Source organism: Solanum verrucosum, unplaced genomic scaffold (assembly GCF_900185275.1).
Source record: "Solanum verrucosum unplaced genomic scaffold, falcon-dt-bn FXZP01000154.1, whole genome shotgun sequence".
NCBI lineage: Eukaryota > Viridiplantae > Streptophyta > Magnoliopsida > Solanales > Solanaceae > Solanum > Solanum verrucosum.
In genome coordinates, this window is record NW_026020217.1 from 354758 (window position 1) to 369868 (window position 15111).

A 15111-nucleotide genomic window follows, 5' to 3' on the forward strand; every position below is an offset into this window, starting at 1 on the left:
AATATATATTATATAGTAAAAAAAATGATTTATTATATTATATATTATATATTATATATTATATAGGGAGTTTATGATTGGACATCACAATGTCCCATCATAAACTCCCTATTATATAATAAGAGAAAACATTTGACCAATATATTTAAAGTGTAAGAAAATTATTTAATGTAAAATTGAGTATATCTCTTATCAAACAACTTGTGAATATATTGCAAAAAATACATATTCCAAAAAAAAGAAGACATATATTCCCTTATAATTGATTGGTTTTAAAATAAAAATATTACTATATATATATAGGGTACAAAATAAATTTGTAAAGATTTTTATTTTTTATAGTATTAAAGGGATATAATTGTTTTGTTTAAAAATACAGGGGCTAATTGAGTCAAAATACAAAAGCCCTTTACCCTAAAAAGAAATTCAGGTGCTCATTCTCTCTCTCGCCGTTCTTCTTCTTCTTCAATGTTTCGCCAATTTTTTTCCTGATAAGCATCCATTTCTCTTCTGGATTACTTTGTTTCAGGTAATTATTTCATTTTTTTTGGTTTAATTTTTAATTTTTAATTTTTTTGGTTCATATTTTTCGTGCATTGATTCTCTGAAAACGATGAAATTAGGGTTTATTTAGTAGTTGCGCCTCTTTTTTATTCTAGGGTTATGCGTATGTAATTGATTTTTTATCTATTGATTTTTGGTGCGATAGATGAAAATGTTACTCGTAGGATAGAACGATACCTAGGTAAGTTCTATAGAACAACTATAGGACCGACTATGTTATATTGTAGTGAATGTTGGGATGCTATGAATGTTGCGGAGATGCGAATGCTAAGATGGATGTGTGGTCATATCAGATTAAATAAAATTAGAAATGAATAGGTACTGTGCAAGTAGCAGACATTGAGGATAAAAATGCGAGAAGTTGCTTGAGATGGTTTAGACATATTATGCGTACTTATAGATACGCTGCTCCGTAGGTGTGAAAGTATGGTAAGTGAAGATGTTAAAAGGGGACTGGGTAGACCTAAAATCACATAGAAGAAAGTGATTTCGAAAGACCTCCAAATGCTTGGTATAAATATAGACTTAGTTAAAGATATAGGGCGCAATGGAAGAAAAAGATCTTTAGGTGATTGCCATTAGTTGAGGATAGATTTTACACTCGTATGAACCTTCTATTATTACCGTTACTATTATTTATATATATATATATATATATATTCATACATACATGTTTTTTAGTTTAATTTTATTTGTTATGATGATGATGATATGATATGAGCTTAAATGAAGAAATTAGGATTCATAGAGTTGGTCCCAATTTGTTCGGGACTGAGGCGTAGTTGTTGTTGATTCGAAGTACTTAGTGCGCGTTTGGCTGTTAAGATTAAGAAGTAAAAGCTAGTGCTTTTTAATCACCGAAAAATTTGTGATTTTAGATTAAGTTTTAAAAGCTAATGCTTGCAAGTATTTAGTATGTTTGGTTGTTTTATTTGATGTAGGATGGATAGGGTTTGCATATATATTGCTTACAATGGCAAATGGACTACAGATAACAAGTATTTGGATCATGAGATAAAGCTAATTCTTGTGAATGATGGGATAACATTTGAAGGTCTTGTCGAGAAGATTTTTCAGGTTCTGAAACTGAAAGTGGGTGAGATTAAAGCAAATATTTGGTTTGACTCGAATCTAGACACAAGCAAAGGAATGCAAGTAACAAACGATGAGGAAGTTACTACTTGCATCTACTTGTTGAAAAATGATCCAAATTTCAAGACTTCCCGTTTCATTGTTGATATTGCGGAAAACAATTCTTTGTCCGTAGTCAATATTGTACAACAAGAGGAAATGCAGATTGAAAGAGATGAGACATCGATACCAGTTGAGCCAATATCAGAGTTTGAACCTCTGGAAACAAAATCATCTCATGGTATGAAACTGAGAAAAAGGGCCCAGAACAGAAAAGTATCAAAAAAAAGAAAAAGATCGAGGAGTAAAAGAGATGATTTGTCAGGTGTGATTTTGAGAGAAGATGCTTCATTGGATGAAATAGTTGTGGGATCTTTGTTTGAGAACAAAGAATGTTTAAAGAAATGTTTCACAAATAGCGCAATCAGAAACCACTTCAAATTCAAGACCGTCAGGTCAACCAAAAAAAGATATTATCTGAAGTGTTATGATGACAATTGCCGTTGGTTTTTGCATTCTTCACGGATCAGTGATTCTGCATTATTCAGGATTTGTAAGTATGTGAAAAACCATACTTGCTCTGCTGATGTGTTTAAACCTGACCAACAACGGCACGCAACATCAAGGGTCATATCTGATTACATCCGTGAGCTTCTACCTGAATATGAAACAGAAATGACACCAAATTTTGTGAAGGAAGAAATGAGAAAGAGGTATGGACTGAACATTAGTTACCACAAAGCATGGCGTTCAATACAACTAGCTTTTGGTGTGAAAAATGGAAGTCCTGAACAGCACAACGAATTGCTGCTGTCTGAACCAGAACAAAACAATGAATTAATTCTGTATGAACCAGAACAGAATAATGAATTGCTTTCGTCTGAACCAGAACAGAACAGTGAATTGCTTCCGTCTGAACCAGAACAGAACAGTGAATTGCTTTCGTCTGAACCAGAACAGACCAATGAATTGCTTCCATACGAGCCAGAACAGAAGAAAAAATTGCTTCCATCTGAACCAGAACAGAACAGTGCATTGCTTCGGTCTGAACCAGAAGGGAAGAAAGAATCGCTAACATCTGAACCTCAACAGGAAAATGAATTGCTTCCGTCTGAACCAAAACAGAGCAACGAATTGTTTCCATCTGAAGAAACAAACCTCGGAAGGGATGATCAAACTCAAACCTGATAGAGTCTAGCCAAGTGTAGCATACCGTATATTCCTTTCCAAATCTGGACAACTGAGGGCGGGTGGCTATTGGTCTTAATGCCAGATTACTCTGGACACAATAATTTACATCATAGTTATTATGTCACTACGTTGTACAAAGAAAAGTGTAGTGAGTTTTACTTTATTAGGTTTATTATGTTTCCTTTTCTATATTATAGTTCGACAGATATGTTTCTGGTACATGCCTTCTTTTCCTGTGAACTGCACCTGAATTTGATAAAGGGAGTGGCAGATAATCGTCCAACTTTTGGACTTAATTCATTTGAGATTGGAATTGTTACGGGCACTACTTTGCTATTAGTTGTCATGTTTCTACTCACTAATCTTTTTTTTTTGTTTTTATCACTACTATGATATGCTTGAGTTAAGGATCTTTCAGAAACAATCATCTCTACCTCTTCGAGGTAATGGTAAAGACGGCATAGAATCATGATGGGAAACACTTTACTCGACGTATGTTTCATTCTTACTTTCTATATCTCATAGTCCAGTGCAACATCTATGATTTTGAACCCTTGTAGTTGTATTAATTTACAATTTCCATCTCTAATGTTGCAAGTTACTGAAAGATTAGACGACAGTGTAATATTTTATTTGTTAGGTTAAGAAATATATGAGCTATATTTGCACAAGTTATAACATAGGGAAAAGATCTAAATGATAGCCTAAGAAAAAAGAACATTTGTATAAATCAGCCCATATTCTGACCACATGCTTGACCAAAACCATGTGTAACCAACCAAACACTTGACATAAACCCACATGAAAATTAGGTGCTAAATTAACAAGAAAGCTCACATGAACTAAGAACATTAAATCCAAATGTTTACACTAATTTGATACCATATAAAATAAATTTAACTTTGGATATGAAACACATTTCACCCTATCATACATTAACTTTGATACTACAATGGAACCTAAAACCATGGAAACCAACTTCTGCTTGTACATTTTTACACACAATGGCGACAAGATCAAATGCTATATAATACAGGAGAATGAAACCTAAATGACTTGACCATTCTGGAATTTAATGGTCAAAATAACAAGAGGATAGTTTCAGGAGTCCAGCATAGTGTTTGATACACCAGATCGATACGAGAATAGGCAACTGAGCTAGCAGTTTCAAGGCATGACTTGCTCTTCTTGCCTAAGTTCTTCCAAAAAACAGTTTCAATATCTTGCGTGCACGACTGATCCAGTGGTGCATTCCTCAACAAAATAACCACCATGCTAATGCTGAAGTTCAAGTTTCATCCTGATTGTAGATGTGTACTTCCAGATTTCACCTATTTGATCCCGATCGTTTGATCTTCCCTTTGGTAACCTCCTGTGAATTGGAATGCTCAACGACATTAATAATTAAATAAAAATTCGAATAGTGGAGATTAACCGCTCTCCAACTCAAAGAGAAGACTCTTTACACATAATGGCTGGGGACTTGTTATGCAAGCTCTGTTGCTTAAAACAAATAGCATTGGAGGTGAAAATTTGTCGAACAGTCTAATTAGCTTTCTGATGTCATTTTGGACAACAAAAATGCTTTTTCTAGCTTGCAGACTCCATTCAAACTAGTAAGAAAACTTTACTAGTTTGCATGTCATACATGAGAGACCAAAACTGATGTGAAAACCGGATTTTTAATTATTTCAATGCAAATATGGAAACCAGATAATGAGTAGTTTGTTTCGAAAAATCACATCAATGCCAAATTTATTTTACAATATGAAGGAACACTGTTGTGTATCTCTTTTGAGTACTTGAAACGTAGAACTTCAATGGTTTAAGGGTAAAACAAAGTGAGACGAGAGATAGAAGTGCAAAGCAGGTCAAATAAATTGGATTAAAGAAATTAGAACCAAGTACATGAAGGTCAGATTTTGTAATACCTCTTGCCATTTATCTGTTGATCTATCAATTCTCGAGCCAGTAGAAGCTCTGATAGAATTCACCCTTTTGTTCTCCACGCCAGCATCTTTAGGTGCCCTGCTCAAAATGAAGTTTAACTTCTTAACATATGCAAATGAATTGCAACTCTAAAAACTGATTAGTGGGATTGGACATAATTGAGGCCAGAATAACTATGCGAATGTGTTTGATCCTCTCTACCCAGGGTTACAAGTTTTACAAATTTGTGTTCGAAAAGTAACTGCAAGAGTTACAAGATTTATTAGTGTAAGATTCTGTAGAGCGAGATCCAAAGGGGAGCACTTAATGAAGTTCTCATTCAATAACTTTCAATGAGTTGAAGTACCACAGGATTTATAGAAGCATACTTGAACAATAACTGATGGATATTCTTCCATGCACACTTACTTCTGCAGTCAGTCTAAGCGATTTCAAAAATATCGTTCAAAGATCATTCAAAAGGAAAAGGTAAGACACAATACTAAGCTAAAGAGATGCAGAGGAAGGAGTCAACCTACAGTTTGTTCAGTATGAAGGTAGATCTCTCAGAAGCGAACACATCTATCTACAACCTTTTTGTATTACTCTTTGTTTGTTTGGGAGGAACCGAGAGGACGAGATGAAAGGTCTGAAGATAGATAAGATACACAAACTCCCTATAGCACCCCTCATTTAGTTTCAACAGACAGTTTTAACTTCAAAAACCATAATCCCTCACCTGAAAGGCAGGGGCTACTACTGATGAAAGTTTTGAATGGTTTAGAAGGAAAAAACTTGGAATGAAAAAAGAAGATAAAGTAACCGTCTGGGGGCGCACTTTAAAAATTCAAGAAATAACAGGAAGTGTTGACTTATAATGAGAAGGATAACAAGAGAATCTCTGAGATCTTTACCCTGATGACGAAGAGGTTGACCGAGTCCCCAATTGGCCTTTTAGAGTGATAACCTTATCTGGTGTCTTCTTTAATCTGTCATAGAAGTAAATAATTATTTGCACATTTAAGATCTATTTCCCTAATTAACAACTGGCTTCTAAACACCGGTTACGTTAAGGTATAGTTATCATCTGTATGAAATAATAAAAAGGGCAGCCCGTGCACAACCATCCCATGTTCACGCAGGGTCCGGGGAAGGGCCGCACCCCAAGGGGTGTTATGTAGACAGCCTACCCAAATGCAAGCATTAGTGGCTACTTCCACGGCTCGAACCCGTGACCTACAGGTCACAAGGAAACTACTTTATTTGTATGAATAATAAGATAAAAGAGAATTTCAGTGTCTTTTGTGCCGAAAGTCCAACTACATCTTTCCAAATGGAGATGTTTGTCCTTAGCAGTGTCATCGGAGGCGAGTAAAAACCGACAAGTGTCTGTGGGTCTTTAAGTGCAAAAAGCTATTGAAGCATGAGTTTTAGTGAAGAAAGACGCAGATGAAGAAAGGAACATTTCTATGTGTGGGTGGCGTGTGTTTGAGTTTGGGTTTGGGTTGTGGGCGTGTAATGCAAAGACCAACTTATATCTCCTACATAACTTTTGTGACAAGTCAGCTAATCTGATCACTATCACTAAAGTATAACTTTGACGGGGAAAGAGCTTCTCTTCATTCTTTATTCCAACAAAAGGTCTCCTCCTGACAGGCTTCCTCTGCATTCATTTTTGGATAAAGGGTTTTCCTCATCGTTCATTTAGCACAGGAAAATCCAACCATTTATAAATATGTTCCTCCCCCAGACTCCTTCCGAAATAAAAGTGCAAAACCAACTTTTAAGACAAGATTGGTGTCTAATACATATATCAATTTACCTAAGAAGATTTCTTAAGCAACTTAGTTGAAATGCACAAGAAAAATACTTTGTATTCCTGTTTCATTATGAGACTCAACTACATAGAATAATCATGTCAAACAAGTTGTAAGCAAGAGTTCAAAAGAAAATAGTATGTGTTGCCTATACAAGCTAGTTGAAAGAAGCAATTGAATTACCTCTCACTCTCCTTCTGAGTCGAAGAAAGTGAAATCTTCTGCTTGGATCCCTTTGACGACACCTAACCAAACAAATAGAAGCCAGCAGCTAAATACATAGTGAAACATTAAGGAATTACACATGAAAAAAAATAAAAATCTAGGACCAGATAGATAAGAAGGCAGAAGAACTCATTGAGAAACAAATATGTTTGATAATGATGAACCTGATCTTGTACATCATATGTCATATCTCCAGCAGATCTTCCTTGGCTAAAACTGTTCTGAAATGCCTTAAATGCTCGTTTGACAATATCCTTGTCTCCCATCGTTTCCATGAACAAAGATTTTCTCATTGTATTAGTAGAAGCTGTAGAATTTGGGGAACTCAAACTGAGAGACATGTGTAATGATGTAGGAACTACTCTCTTATCCTCTAGCACTGGAGAATTTACACTCCTTTGCAATGCTGCACCATTCAACGTTTTGTTAGAGGATTGAGAAGACATTGCACCATTCAACTTTTTGTTTGAGGATTGAGAAGGTGTTACTCCATTCAACTTTTTGTTTGAGGATTGAGAAGGCATCGCTCCATTCATCTTTTTGTTTGAGGATTGAGAAAGTGTTGCTCCATTCAACTTTTTGTTTGAGGATTGAGAAGGGGACACAAATGACCCAGGAACTAGTTTCTTGTGTTGTGCCAAAGGAGTATTATTACTTCTTTGAGTTGACATTCCATTCACCTTCTTTTCTGATGGTTGAGATGGAGTAACGACCTTAGAAGTTGGCGCTTGCCTAGATGTTGGAGTGGAAATTCTTGAGGATTTTACCACAGGTGATGTCAGTTTCTTCTTTGTTCCAACGGATACCCGAGCCTCTGGAGTGTATACCTGAACATGAATAAGAAACAATTCCATAAATAACAGGGAAGAGACAACAGAAAAAAAAAGGAGCACAAGAACAGGATAGTAAGAACTCGGATCAATAAGATACTTGAAGTACCAATTGACAGAAAAGTTCCAACATATCACCTTTCGCGGCACATTCTTTACATTTGCATTAGGGGTCTTGCTTTTCTTAATAGAGGCTTTTTGTGCTTCAGTATTTGCTTGTGGAGTCTCTACTACACTATCTTGACATCCTTTTTCAGGATTCTGCCCTTCAACCTTATGAAGTTCTCCTTGATCACATGTTCCCAAAATAGTTTCTTCCTTAGTTTTAGTAACCACTAAGTTATCACATTCCACATCAACAGAAATATCCTCATTTGACTCATCGATCACCAATATAGTTCCTACCTTAGCTTCAGTAACCAATGGACTAACACACTCTATATCAACAGAAATATCATCCTTTGACTCATCAATTCCTGAGATAGTAAGTTCCTTAGCTTTGGTAACCAATAAGTTATTAAAATCCACATCAACAGTAATATCCTCCTTTGGTTCATCCACTGCATCACTATTCTTCAAATCTACCACTGACATTTGCTGCTCATCTAAAGAAGATCTCTCACCATTGGATGAACTGAAATCACCATCAGAGGTTCCATTTTCTGTCACATCTCCAGATTTGGGCTCAGCTACATCTGGACACAGAGGTTCCATTTTCTGTTCTACTTGCCGTGTTTCCTCCTCTAATTGTTCCAGCTTCTTAGCAGCAATCCTCTTGTAGTGTGCTTCGAAATAGGCCTTCTTCTGAGCTACTGATCCAGGTGTTGAACACTTTTCAACTTCTTCCAGATACTTATTAGGGGAGAAAGATGACCATTTCTCCCAAGAAAGTGCATCATTCTCAAACCTTCCAAAAGAAACTGACACTTCGAGTGTAGGATGAGACACAACTGAGTCACCCATCTGTTCATTAAAACCAAATCTGTACTTTAACAATAAACTCAAACAAGAATCACAATGAAAACTTACAAGGTCTACAAACAACAACAACATAACTAGTATAGTCCCAATGAGGTTTGGGGAGGGTAGAGCATATGCAGACCTTACCCCTACCTTGGGAGGTATAGAGGTTGTTTCCGACAGACCCCTGGCTCAAATTAAAAAGAATTAACAGGAGTAAAGAAGTCATGTCAAAATACTATAGAGATCATGTCAAAGCATGCTGAAAAAAGAAATATAACTACAACAAAATAAGTGCAAGAAGACTAAAATGAAGATCTAACTTTCCAAGAACACATTGAATCAACAAACACAACATACTCAAAGAAACATAACTTCTAACTAATCAAACAACACAAAAACTGTACCTTGTGCTTGACAGCAGGAGGCTCCACAATGGATTCACCCATCAATCCACAAAATTTCACACAATATACACATTATAGCCTGAGACAAAGCATAGAGCAACACATCAACAATGAAAACAAACAAATTAAACAAAATGAAGTAAGATATGAACAGTAACAATCCATGTGCTCTATTTTCTACTCAGCCCCCTTATTGTCTTACTTGTGGCATTATCCATCCATACAGCTCTTTTACAGTTATTTTCATTTTATTTATTTTTTGTTGTTGAAAAGAAAACAAAAAAACAAAATTTGTCAGCTTATGGATCTTCTAAAAACAGCTAAAGATCCCAACTTCAATCATCAAGATAGACAATACACTAAAAATTTCTCACAAGAAAGTACAAAAAAAGTACACCCTCTTTCTCAAGACACAAAAAAGTTGCAATCTTTACCAAGAAAAAAGAACTAAAAGTGAGAAAAGATTGATACATCAAGCCAAAATTTCTCACAAGAAGGTACAAAAAAGTACACCCTCTTTCTAAAGAAACAAAAAAGTTGCAAACTTTACCAAGAAAAAAGGACTAAAAGTGAGAAAAGATTGATACATCAAGCCAAATACTTTATTGGGTTGGTGTTGAAATCTTAGCAAAAAGATTTTGTGATAATAACATGATGACAAATCTAACAATAATAAAGTAGAAAAATTAAAAAGGGGTCTTACCAAAAAAGAGTTTAAAATGCAAAGGGGGTGGAAAGAGACAGGGAAACAAGATAATGATCAGATTGGGCATGAGGAAGAGAAGAGAGGGAAGAAGATAGAGAGAAGTAGAAAAGGCCCACTGAGTGAAGAGAGTAATGATGGATCTTTCATCAAAGAACAATTCAATAATAGAGGCGCCTTTGGATACGTGGGGCCTTCCTATTTGGGACTTGAGTTGAACAATGTTAGAGAGTGCAAGTGTTTTCCACCGATATACTAGACATTGAAATTTCGTGAGACTTCGTAAATCGAGTTAAATTTCATTTAGAAATCAGATTCTTCTTGACAACGAAATACTTTAAGAACATACGCAAAATCCTGTCATGAAGATCAAATAAATATCAAGAAGGTTCAAATTATCCTATGTTCAAGATACATCCTACTAATAGTCGTTGAATCATGGAGAAAATCCAAGGAGAACAACTAAGGAAACAAATAGATTTGTATCCACTTTGTTTTATCAATAAAATTATATTCCTTCATATTTTATTTGTGATTGCAATTTATTTTATCTCATTCTAAAATCTTATTGCAAATACATGTAAACTAGTTTTTATAACGAAAAACAATATGCTAGTCTAATTTTACAAATGGAGTTTACCGAAGATGGTGTGAATGTTTTAGTTGTTTTCAATAAAACTCTTGACTCAAGAAAAATATATTTAAAAAATAAGTATATTAGCGAAGAAGCTATTCGGAAAATAACGAAGAAAATAATAGTAACAACAACTAAATAATATGATAACTAAACCAAATGAAACATTTGAATGGTTACTAAAATTGAGGAATAAGATAATATGAGAGTAGTGATAATAATATTGAAAAAAGAACGAGACCAATGCTCAACTTACTAATCTTTTATTCTAATATTCGACCTTTGTATTTTCATATCTAGGTTCATCTGTTTGGTAAGTTGCAAATGAGCATCCGTTGTGTTTGAACACATCTCCACTATAAGTCTTCAATCTATTTTTACCTCTTCTTACAACCCAGTATAATCAACCTCTCACTCTTTTTCACTAAGCAATGTATGCATCTTCTCTTCCCCCAGACCATCTCAAACTCGTCTCCCTCATCTTGTCAACCACGAAGATCGCTCTCATCTTGTCTCGGGTAGCTTCGTTCCTAATCTTATTTTTTCTAATATGTCCACGCATCCATCTCAACATCTTTATTTTCACTATTTTCATCTCCTGAATATGTGATTTCTTGACTGGCCCACTTCGAACCATAAAAGTAATTGATATGACCATCACTTTATAAAACTTACATTTTTAATGTTAGATTGTACATTCTTATCACACAAGACACCGGAAGCGAGCTCCCATTTCATCCATCCTGCTTCAATACAATATGTAACATCATTGTTAATCTCTCAATTTTTTCGGATTATGAGTAACTAATTTTTATAACTAGATCAAATTACTTAATGTAGTGGTTTTGCTCCTTATTACCTTTTACAATGATATTTTTACATAATTATAAAATATAATAAAATTATGTTAGTATATAGCATATATATGTATCTATGTATTTAAAAATTGGAATTACTACTCCTCCCCAACCTCACTCGTTTGTCGTCGCTAAAATAGTTGACCATTGAAAAATTGACATTGCTTCGTTGGAGATCGTCATTTTTACATATATTTTACATATCCTTTACATACAGTTAGTCTCTCATACAAATATTTGATGTCTTCACATAAAAATATATATAACTAATCACTTATACATCCAACTTTTACTTTGGCACAAAACTTGTGTTTTTAATTTCTCTACTCCTAAAGTCTTTATACTAAATTATTTAATTAAATTTGTGGTGGCACTTATAATTACATTAATTAACTGGGCTCTAGAGAGTTTGAAAACCTTAGTCCCTACTCAATTGATTATTGTACCATCCCAATGGATTCTCATGATCTCATTCACAAACTACTTAATTCAATATTTCATCCTAGCAAGAATAAGGTATAAATAAACTAACATGTTGCTAGAATATTATAAATAAACTAACATGTTGCTAGAATATTAGGTTTATGGTCACAATTGATCACACGTGCATCCAAGTTCTGCTTTTGAAAACATACACATATGAAATAACATCAAATGATTAAAAGTTGTTTGTAAGTGTTAAATGAACAAGTCAAAATGAGCTAAATTAATATAAATGAATAAATTATTAATTTTACTTCAGCTGAAATGAATTACGTTAAAATTGACTAAATGATACGTCATCTCCCAAGATATCCAACTTTAATCAAATTTAATTTATTATTTTCTTATAATTTGTTCAATTATAAAAAAAATAAAATTATTTATTATAATTATAACTAACATATTTAAACGAAAAAAGGTTTAATTTATCTTTTTACATGTTTTCTAGTGGATCAATTCATATTGATCTGTAGTAAAAGTATGATATGTTTGAATAAGTTAAACGAATCATATTATTCTGAGTTCACTACATGCACTTAAAGCTATCAAATGCATTGTAGCTAAACGTGAAATTTTTCGTAGTCAAACATTTTAGTCACATAATTTTTTTTGTGGCATTTGTAGCAAGATGCAGCATGGCTAAAAGTTAGCTATAGACTTTACATGGTCTGTGGCTAAGGACTAATGCTTATAGTTACAAAAAAAATTGTGTTGTAGATGTGATAATAAAAAATTCTTGCTACAAAATATATACATGTAGAAAATAATTTTACTCTTTTGCCACAACTAATAAAATCTATAGTAATTTTATATTGTAGACACAATGTACTCTATTGTGGCAAAAGACTTGATTTATTTGCTATTAAAATTCAAAATTTGTGGCTATTTTATATTTTAAATTTGTCATTACAATACTTGTATTTAGCTACGGCCTACAAGTTAAAAAATCTTTAGCTATAAAACTAAAGTATTTGCCACAAATATTTTTGCTCGAGGCTAAGAATTCATTCCTTTTTCCGTAAAATACATAAATTGAAGTAAATATTTTTTAATTTGCTATGAAAGGTGAGAATCTATTGCCATATTTTTGGTAATTATATATTGATTTAGCCATTACTACAAATATTCATTGCTATAAATTAAGGATTAAAGAATACTACCATTAGAGCCTAGGCCCGTTGGGTCGACCTAGCCTAACCCGAGATTTGATAGGGTTGGGTTACGATTCTTGGAGCCCATTTAAGAAAAGAGCTTTTTAGCCCGGCCTGAATAAGTCTGCCGATTTGTGGGGCTTGAGAAATATGGATAGGGCCAGCCCGTGGGCCAAATAAAAATTAATTAAAAAATAAAAAATAAAATAGAGTATTAAAAATAACAAGAGTCTAAACTCAAAATCAGTTTAAAGTTTGAAATATTACAATTTAAATACAAATTATGTTTATAAAATACGTATTACGTAAAATAAAAATTCCCTAAATTTTCTAGGAATCACTACATAGGCCATAGCCTATGGAATATTGTCATAGTTTTTTGTGTTTTATTATGATCATTGGAAAATAATTTGGTTTATATTTTTATTTAGCTATTTATGCTTTTACTTGAAATCAAACTTAATAAATATTATAATGATAATTTTATTTGTGGATTTGATTAACAAGTAGAAACACTAACACCATGTAATATTATCTTGTCGATATTTATGATAATATTTTTAAATTATAATTTAATTTAAAAAATTATAAAAAAATATATTTTTACGTAAAGAGGGCTGGCCCGGCAAGCCCGTAGCCCAAGTACTTGTGGGTTGGGCCGACCATTTTCTAGCCCACATCAAAAATGGGTTAGCCCAGCCTGACCCATCAAATTTCAAAGCATGTATGAGCTACCCCGGATGGAGTGGGTCAGCCATATTGACAGCTCTAACTGCCATAAACATTATAAGTAACAAGAATTTTTATAATTTAGCCAAAAGAAAATTTAAAATTGATTTCAACAATTTCATTACTACAAATTAAAGAATTTTTCGAAAGCTTTATTAGTTAGAAAAGTTACATAATGTAGCCACAAATCCATTTTGAGATTTCAAAATAATTATCAAGTTACATATAATTGCATTTTACAATTTTGAGAACAATTACAAAATGTTAATCAAGTACTAGAAACATGAAAGTTTATTGAGAACACACAAGATTGATAAATCTCACACTGACTTATACACTAAACAAATTGCTATAACTTTGATGAATATTGAACTGTATATAAAAAAAATAAAATTAAAAATGACATTTTATTATAGAAAAATATGTTCATATATAATCTATGCAATAGGTAATAATCTAATAAATTGGACCAAGTCTTTGTTACGTACAATATTGTTAATCAAGCAGTAGAAACATGAAAGTTCATTGAGAGCATAAAAGATTGATAAATCTCATACTGACTTATAGACTAAACAAATTGCTACAACTTTGATGAATATTGGACTGTATATAAAAATAATAATTTAAAAATGACATTTTATTATAGAAAAATATGTTCATATATAATCTATGCAATAGGTAATAATCTAATAAAAAAAATTGTTCATCAAGTTGTAGATTTAGATATTGATTATTGAATAGTATCACTAATCACGATATGCTAATATTAAATATATGGTCTTCAAATGGATAGTTCAATTGCTAAGAAGTAAAAAGTCATGGCACATTATAGGCGAATAAGAAATACAAATTTTATGAGTTTAATATTTTTAAGGTTTTAATATTTAACTTGATGTGTTTTTAAAATTTTAAGGTTATATCTACGATTTGATAGATTTTTTTAAAATTTTGAGCATAATAATATTATCTGCAACAAAAAATAATAATTCAAACAAGCCTAATATTGATATTTTATAGCTACCTCAACGAAACATCATATCACAAATTCAAATCTCAAACATTTTACAGGTCGTTGTCCAATTATGTTTTTTTACTTCATTATTAATTATGTGAAATGATTAATTTAAAAGTACATCAATTACATGAATTCTCAAAATTCCTTCTTTTTTCTTCTTCTCAAATAATAATGGAATCTTTGCTCATGTTTGTCCATATCAAAATAGTGTTTGATTATATATTGGAGTGACTTTTTCAAAAGGAAAAAAATATGATGAGTTTTAAATTTGAAAAAAAATAATATAGTTTAGATCAGTCTTTCAAGTGATTTTTTAAAAAAATCCCAAAATTTGGTTAAAAAAAAGAAATGAATCTTGAGTCTAACTCAATCTTAAAAGCTAGCTCATAAGGTAAAGATTGTTAAACACCATATTAGGAGACCACGGACCCCAATGTCCATTGATGTGGGACTTAACACTCTCCCACACATAGGATTAAACATCT

At 32.9% G+C, this 15111-nt stretch overlaps 2 protein-coding genes across 3 annotated transcripts; one reads left to right on the plus strand and one right to left on the minus strand.

The window, feature by feature from the left end:
* Positions 1-386: 386 nt before the first annotated feature.
* Positions 387-3206, plus strand: LOC125830767 (uncharacterized). Its single transcript, XM_049509938.1, has 2 exons — positions 387-529; positions 1506-3206. The coding sequence occupies exon 2, from the start codon at positions 1507-1509 to the stop codon at positions 2881-2883; it is 1377 nt and encodes a 458-aa protein (XP_049365895.1). The 5' UTR covers positions 387-529; position 1506; the 3' UTR covers positions 2884-3206.
* Positions 3207-3759: 553 nt separating this feature from the next.
* On the minus strand, positions 3760-9905 carry LOC125830764 (uncharacterized). Of its 2 annotated transcripts, XM_049509935.1 has the most exons (8): positions 9758-9904; positions 9055-9133; positions 7826-8650; positions 7022-7684; positions 6816-6877; positions 5730-5804; positions 4818-4914; positions 3760-4258 (listed from the first exon to the last, which is right to left on the minus strand). In XM_049509935.1, the coding sequence occupies exons 2-8, from the start codon at positions 9094-9096 to the stop codon at positions 4214-4216; spliced, it is 1809 nt and encodes a 602-aa protein (XP_049365892.1). In that variant the 5' UTR covers positions 9097-9133; positions 9758-9904; the 3' UTR covers positions 3760-4213. The 2 variants fall into 2 exon arrangements, with proteins under 2 accessions (XP_049365892.1, XP_049365893.1); XM_049509936.1 differs by lacking the exon at positions 9055-9133 and having other exon boundaries at positions 9758-9905.
* Positions 9906-15111: the final 5206 nt, after the last annotated feature.

Excerpts from the sequence above, each read along its gene's own strand:
- LOC125830767 (XM_049509938.1), top strand. The coding sequence starts at position 1,507 with ATGGATAGGGTTTGCATATATATTGCTTACAATGGCAAATGGACTACA.
- LOC125830764 (XM_049509935.1), bottom strand. The coding sequence starts at position 9,096 with ATGGGTGAATCCATTGTGGAGCCTCCTGCTGTCAAGCACAAG. Across the intron at positions 8,651-9,054 it reads CTCCTGCTGTCAAGCACAAG|ATGGGTGACTCAGTTGTGTC; the intron begins GTACAGTTTTTG and ends TTTAATGAACAG. Across the intron at positions 7,685-7,825 it reads TAAAGAATGTGCCGCGAAAG|GTATACACTCCAGAGGCTCG; the intron begins GTGATATGTTGG and ends ATTCATGTTCAG.